This window comes from Idiotropiscis lumnitzeri, unplaced genomic scaffold, assembly GCF_059441095.1.
Source record: "Idiotropiscis lumnitzeri isolate Australia: NSW breed Sydney's pygmy pipehorse unplaced genomic scaffold, RoL_Ilum_1.0 HiC_scaffold_40, whole genome shotgun sequence".
Classification (NCBI taxonomy): Eukaryota; Metazoa; Chordata; class Actinopteri; order Syngnathiformes; family Syngnathidae; genus Idiotropiscis; species Idiotropiscis lumnitzeri.
The window spans coordinates 1,591,719-1,611,204 of NW_028283578.1; the positions used below are offsets into that span (position 1 = coordinate 1,591,719).

Below are 19,486 nucleotides of genomic sequence, written 5' to 3' on the forward strand. Positions count from 1 at the left end.
ATAAAACAGGGTTAAAGGGAAAAAACACACGAGGGAAAAAAACAAGGTGCCATGCATAAAAATAAATCAATTTTCAAAAAGTGATTAAAGAGATGAACAACAAATTGTTAATACGCATGCTAGGTAGGTGAACCATGAGATGTTGGCTGAGTCTTATACCGTGTGAAGTGGACCGCTTTAGAAATGTCATCATTGTCACTCAAAATGCACAATCGTTTATTTTCTATATAAATAAAATTGTATTGTATTGTATTTTATTAAGTCATTCAGCAGCGGATGAACATGGCGGATACATACATACCTGCAGTATAGTCTTATAAGATGTGAAATGCATATCATGAAATAATCAAAGAGTGGAACATACAAGACAACGGAACATAAAATGAATGGCTTTTTTTTGTTTGTTTGTTTTTTTGAGTATGTTGTAAGTTAGTTTTGCAGCCACACTGGAAATACAGTTTTGGAAGGTCATACCATAATGGCAATCCTATTTTTAACAGACCATGCACTGGGGCTGCACAATTTTGAAAAAAAAATAAATAAAAAAAATTGCGATTATTTAGACCAATATTGCGATTACGATTCAATTTGCGTTTTTTCTATTTCACATGGGGGTTTTTTTCAATATTTTTATTGCTTTTCACACATTATACACATGACAGCAACAATAACAGAAAACAAAAACAGAAATAATAATAATAATAATAATAAATGAATAAAATAATAATAATAATAATAACAAATAAATGAAATAAAATAAAACAGGCAGCTTCACATTATGTTATAGAACAGTAGGTGGTTGAGCGGCCCACTGGCCCACAAAATTCTGCAAAGGTTTCCACATTTCCTCAAACTCCTCTGCGCTCCCTCTAATGACATACGTAAGTTTTTCAATTGCCATGTTATTTGTCAATTCTTTTATCCAGAGATTCAGTGAAGGTGCGTCCATTTTTTTCCAGTATAATGCAATAAGGCTTCTGGCCTGTAGTAATCCAAAGTCAATCAAAGTAGTAATTTTTGTGCAAGCGACAAAGTCTTTGGGGTAGATGCCCAGCACAAAAAGTTTCACAACATGGGGTATGTTAATTCCAACTATAGTTGACAAAGTCTGTCCTACTCCTCTCCAATACTTTTGCACTTTCAGGCATTCCCAAACGCAATGAAAGAGGGAGCCCCGTCCTTCTACACATTTGATGCAGGTGTCTGGTATATCACGAGACCAGGTATTCAGTTTTACAGGTGTAATGTATCAGCCATTTATACTGTAATAGTCTCATTCTTGTATTGACAGTTTGTTTCTGGGCTTTAAGGCATGCCCTGTGCCATTCTTCCTCTATTACAGCCTCCTCAAAGTCAGAGTTCCATGCCTGTAATCTATCAATAGAGGATTCATCATCATGGGTTACCAAAAGGTTGTAATACACAGAAATTAAACCTTTATCCTCACTATGTGAAAGTGTCAGACGTTCCAGATTTGAAAGGGGAGGTTCAATGTTAATCGTTTTGGATTTTGCAAATATGAAATGTTTTGAGTTGCAGATATTTAAAGAAATGTTTTTTAGGAATTTGATATTTATGTACAAGTTCTTCAAATGTAAGCAATATACCGTTATTATATAAATCACCCACACTTCCAATACCCTTTTCTGCCCACAACTTAAAACCCCCATCTACCCTTCCAGGCAGAAAATTTAAGTTACCCCTCAAAGGGGTAAAGCGTGAAATTAGAGGGGTGTCCTTAATATGGTGATGTGCTTTATACCAGACATCTATAGAGTTTTTCACAAACGGGTTTTTAGTCTCCTTTTTTAGGGTTTTAAAGTTTGCTGAATATAGATAGAGCTTTAGGGGATGTGACACTGAGGCTTGTTCGATCGACAGCCATGATGGATTCATCTCATTTGTAAAATAAAACACCATAGATCGCAATTGAGCAGCCCAATAATACCATTTTAAATTCGGAAGTCGTTGTCCTCCTCGTTCATATGGGAGGTAGATTAGTCGCAATCTCAACCGTGGTTTTTTACCACTCCAAATAAATGTGCGAAAGGTATTGTTAACCTTATTAAAGAATGCATTTGACAGTTGCAGTGGAATTGACTGAAATAGATATAAAAACTTTGGTAGTATATTCATTTTTCAAATGAATCCGTCCAATTATTGATATAGGTAAAGTCATCCAACGATCCAGCGTTTCCTTCATCTCTGCAATCAAAGGGTCGTAGTTAGAAGGGACCACTGTTTTAATTGAAGGTGTTATTTGCACTCCGAGATAAAGAAATCCTCCTTTTGCATTAATAAAAAGGGTTATTACGGTTGGGTTTGACCTTTCTTCCTTGTTTAGAAATAGTATTGATGATTTTGAGTAATTAATATCATAACCAGATAATTTTCCAAATACGTCTATATAGCTAATAAGACTTGGAATGCTATTGCATAAGTTTGGTAAAAAAAGAATGACATCATCGGCATATAATGAAATTTTGTGTTCCTGCCCCCCTAAATTAATAACCTTCTATACTTGTATGCGTTCTAACCGTCATCGCAAGGGGTTCTATGGCAAGAATGAACAACATAGGTGATAGAGGGCATCCCTGTCTAGTAGATCGTTCTCAAGTAATTGGCTTTGAAGCAAGGTTATTTGTTAATATACTAGCCATCGGGCCAGTATATAGCAGTTTTACCCATCTGAGAAAATTAGCACCAAGTCCATATCTTGGCAGTAAGCTAAATAGATATGGCCATTCTATTCTATCAAAGGCCTGCCGGGCATCTAGTGACAGCAATGCCATATCTTTTGTATTATACTTTTCATGTATTATATTCAAGACTCGTCGTATATTATGAAATCCCTGACGCTTCTGCACAAAACCGTTTTGATCATGATGTACCAGATGTGGTATGTGTTTTTCCAACCTCTTGGCCAATAATTTGCACAATATTTTAGTATCACAGCTCATTAAACTTATTGGTCTAAAAGATGAACATTCCATTGGGGGCTTCCCAGTTTCAAAATGAGTGTTATAATCACCAGGCATCAGGAGGGTGGGAGTATCCCACTTTGAAACGAGCCATTATACATATTCAATAAAGGGGTAAGTAACTTGTCCTTAAAAGTTTTATAAAATTCAATGGGCAGTCCATCATTTCCACCAGTTTTACCCCTTTTTGTGCTTTGAATAGCTTCTGAAATTTCTTCAATATTTAAATCGCTATCAAGATCTTTTTTAAGATCATCTGGTAATATTTTAAACTGATATTGATCCAGGAATTCATTTTGTTCTTCTAGTGTTTTAGACATGTCAGACTTATACAGAGATTGGTAATATTCTCTAAAGGTATCATTAATTTCCAATGGGTCCATAGATATATTTCCCAATGAGGTTGTAATGCTCTTAATAGCTCTTTCAGAATGCCCCTCTTTAACTTGCCAAGATAACAATTTACCCGCCTTCTCACCTTGATCATAATAGGCCCTTCTCAACCACAAAAGACTATTAGCCACTCTATCAGCTGACAATTTATTATATTCAGCTCTGAGAAGGAACAGGTCTCTTTCTTGAGCAGGATCATCGTTCATATTGAGATTAGTTTCCAGCTCTTTAATGTGTTTTTCTAAACCATCCATCACTATTCTTTTCTGTCTCATCTTAAAACCCGTATAGCTGATAATTTCTCCTCTGATGTAGGCTTTAAATGCCTCCCATCGTATACCAGCCGAAGTTTCATGAGTATTCAATTCAAAATAGGTATCAATCTTACTTCCTACATGTTTGACAAAATCAGCATTTTGCAGCCATATCACTTGCAGGTGCCAATTCGGTGGATTATCACAAAAATTCTCAATGTGCACAGTTAGTGAGATAGTGGCGTGGTCACTGAGTAAAATACCATCATACCAGCAATCCTTAATGTTGGATATAAGACCCCGAGAAACAAGAAAATAATCAAGACTTAAATGCGGCTGGATGACATGAGTATTCTTTTTTTTCAGGATTCCGTTCCCTCCATATATCAACCAAGTTTAAATCATCCATGTATTGTTTGATTAATTTCCTAGTCTGAGTCTTAGTGGTGTCAAGGCCTGTAGAGCGATCAATTATGGGGTTCAAAGTACAGTTGAAGTCTCCCCCAATGATAAAACTTCCAGGTAGTGTAGACATAGTCAGAAAAAAATCTTCAAAGAATTTAGGGTTATCCTCATTAGGGCCATATAAGCATGCCAAGTTCAATTTAAGTGAAAGTACTTTGTCCTGAACAATAACATATCTACCTTCCCGGTCTGATATTGTTTTTTCCAATTGAAATGGTATATCCTTATGGATCCAAATAATAATTTAATCTGCTTCACCCTATTCATGATTTGTTTTAATTTGCTTATTTGTCGCAATCCTCTAACATTCCAGCTTGTCACCAATATATTTCTAAGGCTAGTTAGATTTCTTTTCCCATACATAGTGTTTGCAACAATATAGAGAACATTTTACATACAAATGAAGTAGCCTGACACACATACACACAAAATAACACACGTACAAACCAAAAAAATAAAATAAATAAAGACACAAATTTAACATTTAAATCCCCACCCTTATTCTAAACTAAATTATGGGGGGAAAACGGATCCACCATGAGGAGGAGCAGCTAAAGCTATGGTAGCCCGACCCTAGAGTTACAAAAAAAAAAATAATAATAATAAATAAATTCAAAAGAAATGTGTCATGCAACCCTGCATATTGTAGTATTGAATATACAATTAACCCAAAGATATTAATAGACAATAAATATATAGATTGTGAAACATAAGTTGGAACGATTTTCAAGTGATATGTATTTAAGTACCTAAAAAAAATAATAATAATAATAAAATGTTCCACCAGTTCCACTAAGGCCTTGCTCAACGCAGTGTTATTGTTTATCATCGCATCTATTTTCACGATGGAACTCCTCTGCAGCTTTTGGTGACGAGAAAAAAATAACTTTTCCTCTGTGGAGGACCGTCATCTTACAGGGGTTGTATGTAAATCCACGGAATGTACCCTTGTCAACGAAGACTTTTTTTATGTCATTGAAATCGTACCGTTGTCTCATGGTTTCCGCCGAGAGGTCCTCCGTGAAAAAAAGCTTGTCACCGTCGTGAGAGATGTCGAAGCATTAGTTCCCGATCTTGATATAGTAAGAATCGGATGATGATCGGCCGGGTCCGACCCGATCGAGGGGGGGGCCAGGGTCCGGTTGGCTCTCTCCAGCATGAGCGCTTGATTAGCATCCAGCTTTAGCCAGCACGGGAGCATCTCCCGAATATATTCCAGCAACGAATGGCTTCCCTCTGCGCCCTCCCGAAATCCAATCAGTCGTAAATTATTTCGTCTACTGCGATTTTCCAGATCATCTATCTTTGATTCGAGAAAAGAAATGCGTTTCATGGCTTGGGATAGGTCGATCTTACTTTTTTCCAGCTGCTCTTCTGCTGACACAATCCGGTTTTCAGCTTCCTCCATTCGAGTGGCATTAGAGGCCACATTTTTTTTAACTTCCGTCACATTGCTTTCCAAAGCAGCGACTGAGGTGGTCATTTCCTCCAGACGTTTGTTAATATTATCAAGCTTGGATCCAAATCCTCAGAATTCAGCGCGGACTTCAGTCCGAAGTGATTTTAGCTCCACAAGCACCGTCGCTAGTTCCGACATATCAGCGTCGGCCTCGTCGTTTTGATCGTTCGCCGCGACACTTTTTAACTTCTGAAGGGCGCGTTTTCTGGTAAATATTTCACAGTCTTTAACTGGGTTGGCTTTAGACATATTTTTCCGGTGATGCAAAAAATATATATTGGGTCACCAAATAGTTTTCTTGCAGGGTTGTACAGAGACAAAAGCCTAAGCAGCCATCTTGGATCGCGGCTCCACAGCGCCCCACCTTCTATCTCACATGTACATAATATACAAGTAACTACCACGTGGCATTGTACGCTGTTACAACGGCCGTCGGCCGTACAGCGTTATTAACAGTGCCACGTGGTAGTTACTGGCAGTATAGTTGTTATTGAGGTTGAGTTAGAATGAAGGAGGAGTAGCAACCACGGAATGTCCCAACCGCAAAGTAGGACATTTATATAACTGCTGACACAGGTCTTATATAAGAAAGGGAGGGGGCACACACACTATAAAAAGGGAAGGTTCGGACTGCCACGTCGGAGATGGACAGACGAAAACAACAACAGAGACACTTTGCCATACAGAAGAAACTCACTGCAAAGAGACCAAGAACAGAGGAGAACGATTCTCAAGAAGAACAAGAAAGTGAGTATGAGCGAATGCAAGTTCCTGCTCGAGACGCCAGAGAAGGATCCGGGCCGTCGAAAGAGGATCCTTACGGACGTCAAAAGACTTTTGCTTTCGAAGTATCACGGCTCGCAATTCCAGCTGACGAGAGAGGGCCTGATTTTCCACTGCACGAGATTCAGGCTGAAAAACACCACGTTGAAGGCGCAGCTGGGTACCCTGGATCGGATGGTGACGCTGACCAGGTTCCCGGAGCCTTCCATGGACCTGCAGGAGCTGCTGGAACTCAAGAAGTTGGAGAACCACTACAGGGTGCCGGATTACGAGAAATACTATCACGACCGAGACATCAACAACAACTACAAGGAGGAAGCGGACAACCAGGATTCTCCGTGGCCGCCGGGGGTGGGGACGGACGAGGCATTAGTACTCTACGAGGACCGGAACAAGACTGGAGAGAGCGCGCAATAACGCTGGACAGTATCTACTGCTCGGAAGACATAAGCGAGGACTTCAAGAAGGCGTGCGCGCAATCGACCTACGCCGATTACATGAGACTGGTGACGCAGGTAATCATACACACCTTCAACGCACTCGTGATCACGATCCAGGCGATAAGCAGCCTTTTCGAGTGGCTGGAGATGAACTCGCAGCGATGGCTCGTATCAAGCGAGTTGTCAGAAGGCAACGTCCTGCATTACCACGTGCTCATGTCGACTTCCAAACGCTCGGACAACATCAAACGTACTTTCAACCAGTGCTTCCACAATGCTGGATGCTTCAAAAGCCAGAAGGTGAGATCGTTGCCTGCTCTCCTCCGATACATTTCAAAACAGCGCATGTCTGCATGGACCAACAGCATGATACTGATGGAGGCGTCGGCCATTGCTACGCAGAGCCCGCTGGTGCGCTGGCAGTCGGAGGAAAACATAAAAAACCCAGTGACCAAAGACATCATGCACAATTACAATGCGTTGACCTTGCAGGAGATGCTGGAGAAAGCTCCGGACATCATAGAGAATCACCTGCACCGATCGAACCTGCAGACGGTGATCCACAATTGCAGGCTGTACTATCTGACCACGCACAGAAAGCTGAACCTGTTGCAGAACCTGCCGTCGGAGGCGCCGACTCCAGCAAGCATCCACCGGTACCTGAGATTCCAAAACATCGACCCGGACGGGTTCGACAACGACTTCAAGATGTGGGCTCTGCAGCTGCACCCGAAAAAGAACACGCTGGTGTTGCATGGTCTAAGCAATACAGGATAAACATCATTCATCAGGCCTCTGCTGAAACTATACAACTACGCAGAAGCGCACAACGAAAACACCTTCAGCTTCTCGGGATGTTGCGGAAAAGACATCGTGGCGTGGGAGGAACCGCTCATCACGGCGGCCAACATAGACATGTGCAAACGGATATTTGAGGGGACGCCGGCGGAAGTGCCGCACAAATTCAGAGACCCAGTCAAGATGGCCAGAACGCCGATCCTGCTGACAACTAACAGACCGCCGTGGCAATTCGTCTCGGCGGAGAAAGACGCCATAACTAACCGCTGTTTTTATTACAGGTGCGCCAGAACCATCGATAGCGAGCAGATTGCAAGAGCGTTTGCAACAAATACTGGACATCCACAATCAGCTGGCAAAACCTATAGATGTCGCATTGAGGGTGGCCGGACAACCTGGCTACAACCCGGCGGCGGTCACAGCGGCGCTGGAAGCGGCCAATCAACTGCTGGGACAAGCGGATCCGGCAGTATCGCTGGGAAACACGCTGATACAGGAGGCGAGGAATCTTTTCAACGACTTGATCAAGCGTCCAACCTGCTTGGTGCGACTACGACAACAAACGAGGCGGCAGCAACGCTGAGCAGGATCACGGGCGGGCCGACGCAACAGGACCTCCAGGCATCCGTGGCGCCGCAACTGACGGAGGGCGGTTTCCAGAACACGGACCCGACAGCGCCGCAAGGGGCAGAACAGGCGGCCTCTTCATCTTCGCAAACACTCCTCTCGCCCAGCTCAGACGTGTTGATGAGGGACATACTGAGCAACACGGAAGAAGACCAACTGATCCTGAGACTGGTGAGGAACTCTCATACTCTCTTACCGAACTCTTTTGCCAGTCTGACAAGGGGGATACAACTGAAACTGAAGCAACCGGTGGGGTGGGCGGGCAAGCTGATACTACCGACGACCAGCTAGGCGCACCGATAACGGAACAGGACTGGGTCGACTACATGCTATACATAAAAGAACAAGCAGACATAATATGAGATTCAGTAAAAGCTTTTACGCCTACATAGAAAACGGTAAATGCGACTACCCGGCACAAGGCGCAGACAGAAACCCATTGGAATACAATACGGGCTATCACCGCATTCCCAATCAGACATGGATCAACTACTTGACACCCAGGGACTGGTTCCAGCTCATATACAATCACAGAGCCTTTCGGGTCACGGGGGCCAGATGCACCGTATCTAACATGATACCGCTGACGGAACAGACAGCCATACAGGGAAACACGACCATCACCACATTCAACAACACCACGGACGACAACTACGAAACAGAGTGGGAAGAACCGGCGCAGGCGTCTTACAACCAATTCTGGTACAGAGAAGGCCTGACCAACAACGCCAGATTTATGCTACCCGTCTACAAACACGGCATATACCGCACGACCACGCACAATCAAGACAACATATTCTTCAGTTGGGATCCGCTGTTTTACCGGCCAGCAGGGAGGGAGGGACAGAGAGCGAGCAGTTGACCTGCTCGCAGCTCCGTAGGACCCCCTGTCCTCCCGCCCGCCGCCTCCGCTTTTATTAGAGCTTGAAGCAGACTCATAACAAAACAGAAACTAGCTCATCATGGCTTACAACAAAAGCAAGGAAATAGAAACTGTCCTGCCTTCCTTAAGTTCCCTGAACGCGAAGGCAGTAAGCTCAACACCTTCCGCTCATCAAGACTCTGGACACCAGCTTGACCAGTCAACTCCAGGTTTATTGACGATTGAAAGGGTGAAACGACGATGCCACGGCTGCTCAAGATGTAGCAAGTTGTTTGGAATGACCCACAGAACTGGCGGAAAGAAACGAGGCAACGTTCGCACGACGGCACTACTTCCGGGATTTTTAACCATGTGACTGACTACGTTGCTCTTAAAGGCGTCAGCATACTTTACAGAAACAAATAAGTAAAGTTAGAGAGAGTAACAAACTATAAACAGGAAGTCTGAATAAGAGGAGATCATCTGCCTAGCAGAGGCAGGACACTCCCCGATTGGCATTCTCGAATGTCACAACATAAAAGCCCAAAACATAGTTCTATTTCTTGTCAGGAGCAAGTAAGAGAATTGTCTCTGTGACAGGACGTTGGTAGAGTTGAGTTCCATCTCTCCTGGGGACCTTGACCTCGACTTTATGTACCTTGCCGTCTTTACTGGGAAACACTTGAGTAATCAATCCCAGGGGCCACTCATTTCTGTCAAACTGACTGTCCTTGAGAAGGACAATGCTTCCAGGCTGAAGGTCAGGGTTGGGAGCCTGCCACTTCCGTCGTGGCTGAAGTGATGCGAGATATTGCTTCCTCCATTTATCCCAAAAATTCTGAGCCAGATGTTGGACTTGGCGCCATTGGGACCTGTGGAGGTCCTTAATCCAGTCTTCCACTGGAGCTGAAGGAAGACTCACTTTCTGGGTCAGGAGAGTTGCTGGTGTAAGAATGAAAGGATCATCTGGGTCAGTAGACACCGGAATCAGAGGTCTGGCGTTGATGATAGCATCAACCTCTGCCATCAATGTGGTGAGTGCCTCGTGGCTGAGTTTTGAAGTTCCTAGCTGGAGGAACATGGAGTCCAGGATCTTACGTGCCACTCCAATCATCCTCTCCCATGATCCGCCCATGTGAGAGGCATGTAGAACGTTAAATTCCCATGCACATCCTTGGTCCAGGAGGAACTTCTCGACTGAAGAGTGGTCGATATTCGAGGGAATCTTTAGCTCCTTACAAGCGCTGACGAAATTGGTTCCTCGATCAGAACGGATGAGCTTCACAGGACCTCTCAGAGCGAAAAAACGGCTGAGAGCATTTATGAAGCTTGAGGTGTCAAGCGATTCAATTACCTCTATGTGGACAGCTCGTACACTCATGCAGGTAAATAACACCGCCCACCGCTTACTCTGTGCGACGCCACCCCTTGTGCGGCGTGAAGACACAGTCCGTGGGCCGAACGTGTCTAAGCCAACGTTCGTGAATGGAGGATCAGTAGACAAACGGTCTGCCGGAAGATCAGCCATCTTTTGTGTTTGTGGGTTGCCACGTAGTTTACGGCACGTGACACACGCCTTTTCCCACCAACGATCCAGAAACCGGCAGCTCGAATGGCTCCCTCAGTGAACAGTCGTCCCTGATGTTGAATTTTCTCATGGTGGTGTCTGACCAAGAGTGTTGCAATATGATGTTTGCCAGGGATAATAAGAGGATTTTTTTCTTCCTGGTGGAGTTGTGCTTCTCTGATACGACATCCGACTCGCAGTAGGCCATCGGCATCGATGAAGGGATCTAGGGTTCTGAGATGGCTGTCTTTTCGAAGAGTTTCCTTCTTTTGCAGACAGGTGTACTCGAGTGCGTAGAACTCTTCTTGAACAACGTGGATGATGGTTTTTTCAGACTGCGAAAGTTCGTTGATGGAGATGGTAAGGTGACAATGATGCCAGCCTTTACAACTACTTAGTTTGGTAAAAGGACTCTTCTGAAAGAGGCGAGCAATGTGAGTGAGGCGAGCAACAGCGCGGGTCAGTGACTTCCAGCTCTAAAATTTAGAGAAGCGCTGCCAGCCTAAATGTTTGGTCGACATGGTTGTGCTCATTGTGGACACCAGGGGACGAATATCTGGGTCTGTTGAAGGGTTCACCAGGTAGAAGGTGTCTTCTTCAGACTGGACTTTCATGGGTTGTTTTAGAAACGTAGGGCCACTCAGCCAGCTGGTTTCAGGGAGACGCGCAGCAGTAACAGACCTCGTGGCAATATCTGCATTGCCATGGTGAAAGCCAGCGGGGAGATGGTGCATCCTGCCATTATTCCCACTTCCAGTGGTTGCCAAGCTGTTGTATACTCTGCTGTTGTAACACAAACCTGCAAGTCCTGGAAGTAGGTTCTGACCAAGTTTGTGATGTTGCTCGGTACACGGAAGAAGTCAAAGGCTGTCCAGATGAGAGAATGGGGGACAGATCCAAAGACGTTGGCTAGGTCCAGGAATAAGACGTGTAGATCTTTTCCTTCTCTTTTTGCAGATTGGATTTGATGCCATATCATGCTAGTGTGTTCTAAGCATCCTGAGAAGCCTGGTATTCCGGCTTTCTGTACCGATGTATCAATCAAGTTGTTTTGCTTTAGGTAGGTCGTCATTCTCTGAGCCACAATGCTAAAGAAGATCATTTTATTTAATTATTATTCATTTATTTATTTATTTATTTTCTTTTTTTATATATTTATTTATTATTACTAAACTCTTCTTTTTTCTTTAAACCATTCCTATACTTTGTTGCACTAATCACTCATCCTACAACTGTCTGACATCTTCAATCACTAAATAGTCTACACATACTTTAGATCCTTTATTCTTCAAATTTGTTTAACTCACGATTGTGCCGTGAGAGCAACATGTTCTTTTACTAAATGCTTAGATAATTTAAATGGTTGTTAATCACCACCTCTTCAGATGTTTATTTTCTAAAAGCGCATTTCTTGTCTGGTATTTCAAAATTTTAAGTGTTCTACTCTGTTTTCATGGATCATTTGTTTAAGTCTCTTAATGATGTGTCCTTAAATGTTAAAGGTCTGAGGGATATTACTAAGCGTAAGGCAATTTTTTTGTTTTGTAAAAAATCAGAAGCTGACTTAATTTTGCTTCAGGAAACACATTCTGGCGAGTCAGACGTTAATTTTTGGAAAACACAATGGGGGAATCTATCTTATTTTAGCCATGGCACTAATCATTCTGCAGGGGTCTTGATTTTCTTGCATAAATTCAAGGGAGAGGTTCTTGAGACAATATCTGCTAGTGATGGTAGATGGATTCTGTTGATAGTTAAACAAGACAATGCTAAATTTATCATTTGCAACATATATGGATTTAACTCTCACACTCTTAAGTGGAGGCCCACCTTGCCAGCAACAGACCACGGGAGGTGTGGCAGGGTCTACGGAGCATCACCAACTTCCGTGGCAGCAGCACGACCTCTGTAGACCCGAGTGCATCGCTGGCAGAGGAGCTTAACTGCTTCTTCGCTCGCTTTGACTCGCCCCAACCGTCACACCCCTGCACTTCATGCTCCAACTCCCCCCCACTCACCGTAGAGGAACACGGTGTGAGGCGCGCGCTCCTGGCTGTTAACCCCAGGAAAGCTACTGGACCCGACGGAATTCCAGGCAAGGTCCTCAGAGCATGTGCCCACCAACTGTCACATGTTTTCTGCAGGATCTTCAACCGCTCCCTGGCTCAAGCAGTCATCCCCTCCTGCTTGAAAACTTCCACCATTATTCCTGTCCCCAAAAAGTCACCCGCCGTCCACCTGAATGACTACCGTCCTGTTGCTCTCACACCAGTCATCATGAAGTGCTTTGAGAGGCTGGTTCTCCAGCACATCAGGGACTGCCTTCCTCCCACTCTGGACCCCTACCAGTTTGCATACCGGGCTAACAGATCCACTGAGGACGCCATCGACACTGCTCTGCATGTTGTGCTGGGCCACCTGGAACAACAGCAGAGCTATGCAAGGATGCTCTTTGTGGACTACAGCTCGGCATTCAACACGATCATCCCAGACATCCTCGTCGCCAAACTGGTCATTCTCGGCCTGCCTGCCCTCACACGCATCTGGATTAAGGACTTTCTGATCAACAGACCCCAGACTGTGTTGCTCGGCCCCTACACGTCCTCCACCCGCATGCTGAGCACCGGTTCCCCTCAAGGATGCGTGCTGAGCCCTCTCCTATACGCCCTCTACACCTACGACTGCAGCCCAGCCCACGGCAACAACACCATCGTCAAGTTTGCTGACGACACGACAGTGGTCGGTCTGATCTCGGAAGGTGACGAGACAGCCTACAGAGAGGAGGTAAAGAGGCTGACGGCTTGGTGCGAGGACAACAGACTGCAACTCAACACTGCAAAAACAAAGGAGATCGTCGTCGACTTCAGGAGGAACAAGACGGTACCGCCCCCCCTCTGCATCGAAGGCGCGCGTGTGGAGAGGGTCCACACGTTCAAGTTCCTGGGAGTACAGATCTCCGATGACCTTTCTTGGACTCACAACACCACAGCAATGGTAAAGAAGATCCACCAGTGTCTGCACTTCCTGAGAGTCCTCAGGAAATTCAACCTGGACAGGAAGCTGCTGCTAGCCTTCTACCACTCGTCCATCGAGAGCCTGTTGACGTACTGTGTATCCACCTAGTACAGCGGCTGAACTGAGGCGGACAGAGTGAGGCTCCAGAGGACAGTCAAAACAGCGCAAAGGATTATTGGCTGCCCTCTCCCCTCACTGTCGGACATCTACACCGCCCGGTGCCTCAGCAGGGCTCTCAACATCGTCAAAGACAATACCCACCCAAACTCCCACCTGTTCGACCTGATGCCCTCTGGCAGGCGCTACAGATGCATCATAAATCGAGGACCAATAGACTGAGAAACAGTTTCTTTCCGAGAGCCATCTCTATTCTGAACTCTCACACACACACACGAGACCACCCTTACCTTGCAGAACAGCATCGTGATATGTTTTTATATACCCTTCAGTATTATTTTCCATTGCACTCTCTTATTTATCTAATTTATATATTTGTCTGTATTATTGTTGTATTGCACTGGAGAGGGGAGCTCTCTAATCTCTAATCTAATCTTGAGTACAATGACAATAAAGGGATTTCTAATTCTAATTCTAATTAATAAAACATTATTTGAATTAATAAATTCAAAATTATAGGACCTCAACAAAAAATACCATGGAGCTGTCACTATTCTTTGTGGAGATTTTAACGAGTGCCCAGACGACACAAAGGATCGATATCCTCCTAGATTATCCCAGAGATCAACAAATAACCTTGTGTCATTGCTTTGCTCTAATCTCTCCCTGACTGATGCTTGGCGATTTTTTAACCCCAATGTGGTGGAATTCACTTGGTGTAATAGAAATGCAACACTGAAATCTAGAATAGATTTATTTTTAATATCATCATCTATTCTTCAATTTGTAAAAGAAGTTCATCATCAATATGCCCCATTAACAGATCACATGCAAATAATTTTAAAATTGGGTAAAACCCAAGAAAACCCTGGTTTAAGAGGATACTGGAAATTTAACAACTCTTTACTTAGTGACGATTCATTCAATAACTCCATCAAATCCTTAATAAATGACATTCTAAATGATCGGGCGGACAACAACTTTAGTAGGAAATGGGAGTTTTTCAAATTTAAGGTCCCATGTGTTTCTATAAAAAGAAGTAAAGAATTAAAGAAAGAGAAAAACCTCCATGAATCTGATCTGCTGGATAAGCTTGACTATTTATTAAAAAAATAACGATCTAACCGAAGAAGAACAACTTGAATTGAAAGAGATTCAACTACAATTGGACCAAGCATATTTAGATATGGCAAAAGGAGCATTTATTAGATCTAGGGCCCGGTGGTTAGAGAATGGGGAAAGAAATACTAGTTATTTCTTTGCTCTTGAGAAAAGAAACATTAAAAGAAACTCAGTTACTGCTCTTAATATTGATGGAACTCCCTCCCAAGATCAAAGGTTGATATCTGATTTTATCAGTAAATTTTACAAAAATTTATATGAAACCACATTTAACAAAAACGACTGTGAGAGGTTTATGAAGAAAGTCCACAGTATTCCTCTGATCAAAGAGGATTTTAGATTTTCTTGTGACTCAAATTTGTCCTTGGCAGAAATTCAAGATGCTCTCGTATCCATGAAAAAGGGGAGATCCCCCGGAATTGACGGACTCTCTGTTGAATTCTACGTCCATTTCTGGGATCACATCAATATTCCTTTAAATTTAATGTACAGCGAGTGCGTCAGTCGGGGAGAGATGACAACTACAATGAAGCAAGGAGTTATATCGCTTATTCCCAAACCTAATAAAGATCCCTTATTAATAGAAAATTGGCGCCCCATTACACTATTAACAATAGAGTATAAGATCTTGGCCTAAGCTTATGCAAACAGGCTGAAGAAAGACCTGAACTCCATCATTGCAGAAAACAAACAGGATTTATGAAAAATCGCCACATCAGCTGTGATATAAAACTAATTTTGGATCTGCTAGATTACGCAGATGATGTCAAATCTAAGGCTCTTATTTTGTTCCTGGACTTTTATAAAGCCTTTGACACGGTTGAACACGCATTTCTTTTCCAATCTCTTCGGGCTTTTGGTTTTGGGAACAACTTTGTTAACGTTGTCCGTATGTTTTACAAAGATATCAATAGCTCTGTGATGGTAAATCAGAAAACATCTAATAGATTCTCTGTCAACAGAGGGGTCAGGCAGGGCTGCCCAATTTCCCCCTTCTTGTTTATTATTGTTACAGAGCTATTATCTATTTATATTCGTAATGACAGAATACTGGAAGGGATCACCATTTTTGGCAGGGAACTTAGAATCTCTCAACTTGCAGATGACACCGCCTTTTTTCTAAAAGATAAAAAACAGATAGCTCATTCTATAGCATTGATTGATGACTTTTCCAAGGCTTCGGGATTAAAACTAAATAAAACCAAATGTGAAATTTTACCCTTACATGACTACGAGGATTCTGTATTGGATGAATCTTATAGTTAGACAGCATTTAAACTTTTCAGACAGACTTAAAAAATCTCGACAGATATTTGGTTTATGGCTCCAAAGGGACTTATCTATAATAGGAAGGGTACTCCTCTCAAAAGCAGAAGGTTTATCTCGTCTTGTTTATCCATCTTTGTCTCTTTTTGTGAAAGAGTCAACAGTCACTGAAATAAATAAGATTTTTTTTAGAATTCATTTGGAAAAATAAATCCCACAAACTCAAGAATAGAGTACTAGCTAATTGCAAAGCGGAGGGGGGTCTTGAAGTCCTGAATTTCTGTGATGTTCTTAACACATTTAGGATCACCTGGTTAAAGAAGTGTCTCTCTAATCCAAATTCAATCTGGTATTTTATTCCTAATTACATCTTCAGCAAAATTGGAGGACTTCACTTTCTTCTTCAGTGTAATTTTGTGCCAACCAAATTACCTATCAAACTCTCCAAATTTTATCAACAGGCCCTGCTTGCGTGGGTATTGGCCTTTGTCCACAATTTCTCACCTCACAAAACTCTCCTTTGGAACAACTCCAATATACTTGTTAGAAACAAGTCTCTATTTCTTCCCAAATGGCATGAAAAAGGAATTAATCACCTCCTAAATTTATTTGATGAATTGGGTAATATGCTATCTTATGAGCAATTCATGTCTGTACACAACTTCCCAATTCCTTTCAAAATCTTTAATTTCGTAATACGTGCCATTCCTAATGGTCTGATTCATCTTATGGCAAACCACTTAAAATATAGTAAAGCTGCTCCTACAGATTCTATTTTAACACTAGACGGAATTGAATTAATAGACATAAAATGTAATAATCAGCATATACGACGAATTCTATTAAAAAATAACAAAATTGTGCCCAGAGGGAAATCTTTTTGGAATTCTCAGATTGTGGACGTAAATTGGAAAAAAGCATGGCTTTTACCTTATAAATACAACCGGATTAAACTAAACAATGATTACGGTTTTATCACTAAAAGAATATGCACAAAACCAGCAGTTGTTCGTTATATGCGCTTTTCTGAGACTAAATTCCCAAATCATTTGATCAAAGTATGATGCAGTTGTATTTGCCATACCGCACAAAAGCACAACTAAAATGTTGTGATGGCTCAAGACATTCTGTGAAGTTGGTTGTTGAAATCACTAGAGGAAAATTTGAAATTGGAGCAAATGAATTTGAATCTGTCCAGAACCTGATTGATTCTGATGGCATTTTAGGAACTCGAACTATTATAATGTCAGAAGGAACAAAAAAAACAAATGCTCGAAGAACCCCTTGAACATATTCCTGATTTATAGAAATCCCTTTATTGTCATTGTACTCAAGTGTGCAACGAGATTAGAGGGCTCCCCTCTCCAGTGCAATACAACAATAATACAGACAAATATATAAATTAGATAAATAAATAAGAGAGTGCAATGGAATTTAGCTGGAAGTAACAAAAAAATGCACATTTGGAAAAGAGAAGTAACATCATGAGCACAAGTAACAGCTTGAATTTGATCAGATCGCTCAATGAGACACAATTATCTGTTTTCTATCAGATTTGACTATGGTGTTTGGACAAGGTAGCAGGCAAAAATCCTAATCCATTAAATGTATTTATCACAGGTGGTGCCGGAACAGGAAAACGTCACCTAATAAAAGCTATTCAACATGAAAATTTGAAATTGGAACAAATTAATTTGAATCTGTCCAGAACCTGATTAATTCTGATGGCATTTTAGAAAATGTCTTGTGTGAGCTGTTTCCGGGGCAAGAACTCAAATGATTAGAATGTCAGAAGGAACAAAAAGATAGAAACCAAATGCTCAAAGAACCCGTTGAACATATTCCTGATTTAGCTGGAAATAACAAAAAAATGCACATTTGGAAAAGAGAAGTAAGTCACCTAATAAAACCTATTCAATATGAAGCAACAAGATGGTTGTCAACAATCTGTCGCCATCCTGATAACATTTGTGTTTTGATAACAGCTCCTACAGGGATTGCTGCCTACAATTTACACGCATCTACTATTCACCACACATTTAGTATGAGCAAAGATTGTCGCTTACACTACACACCACTCGCTGAAGAGAAGCTTAATTCTATGCATGCTAACTGCAGTGATTTGCAGATTGACATGGAATTAATATCCTGATGTTATATTAATTATCAATTATATTAATTAGTAAACAGAATGAAACATAATATGCTCACATCTATAATATACCCTTGGGCTAGGCTTAGATATCTAAAGTTCAACTCAGGGAGGAAGTTGGAAAAATGTTCAAAGTGTAGACACATAATTTGTGATGGAAAATGTAACAATATTAAAGAAAAGAAATACATATATATCTATATATATTTACAGTGTTCACAACAAAAACATTCATGATCCCGGTGTTGGAATTTAATTTTAAATCAACGTAAACTCAAATTAGCAATCTGACTCCAATTTGTGACCTTACCCAACTCTCACTCATCCAACAATATGCGCGCTCGTTCGGCAATAGAAAGGTATCAGGAAGCCGGCATTTTCACGCACGAGTGGATTTATTCCCAATACACAGATTTACTACATGTGCAGCTGGGTCTCGGGTCCCTCTCAATACAACTCTGTACGCCTCTCTTGCCACCAGCAGACGTACTCTACATCCGAGTTGCCCAGCAATGATTCATACTATACAATATTCAAATGGCACAGCAACAAAGGCATCCTGGCATGATTCTATTGGCTATGTGTATCCTGCAGTTAACTTTAGCTTGCTCTTATTGGTCTTTCTTCCCCTGCAGAATCACGTGGTGGCTCCTCCTGGTTGTGCTTGAGTCATCTCGTCTCCGCCCTCTCCTTGCGGTTATCACCGTCTGTAATGATAGCAGTTATATCATTGGTCACTAGTTGGCAGTATTGCCTGATACGTGTGTTTGGTTACCAGACGAACAAGTGTGTGTGCACATAGACGAGAATGCGAGTCAGTTCATAAAGAGACACAAGCTTGCAGCATCACTGTTCCTGCGTGACTTCTTATAAAATAGAAGGCAGAACATTACATGGTACCAGGTCGCGAGTCAAGAAAAGGACTGACGCGAGATGGACTCCGTAAGGCCACCAGAACCGCTGAAAATGACGGGAAATGTGGACGCGAGTTGGCGGGCTTTCAAGCAACAATTCCAGCTCTACCTTGCCGCCGTGGGAGTCGGTAACAGAGCGGACGAAAGAAAAATAGCCCTTTTGCTAACCATTGCCGGAGCCGAGGCCATCGAGGTATTAAACACCTTTGTGTATGATGAACCTGAAGATAAAGACAAGTTTGAAAAGGTCCTACAAAAATTTGATGAACAC

The 19,486-nt window shown here is 42.2% G+C and overlaps 1 protein-coding gene across 8 annotated transcripts in view; it reads right to left on the minus strand.

Moving 5' to 3' along the window:
• ca10a (carbonic anhydrase 10 (inactive)a) overlaps positions 1-19,486 on the minus strand; it is a 211,321-nt gene that overhangs the window by 6,865 nt on the left and 184,970 nt on the right. For 6 of the 8 annotated variants that reach the window (XR_015840588.1, XM_088287357.1, XM_088287353.1 and 3 more), the window contains one exon: positions 17,443-19,008. The exons of 1 other annotated variant lie outside the window; for it this stretch is intronic. Coding sequence is in view for 2 of the 7 variants with exons in the window: in XM_088287356.1 (XP_088143482.1) it covers positions 18,913-19,008 (96 nt within the window). In the remaining 5 variants the exon portion in view is untranslated. Of the gene's footprint in view, positions 1-17,442; positions 19,009-19,486 lie in introns of those variants that run through there. One more of the 8 variants, XR_015840590.1, reaches the window with a different exon arrangement.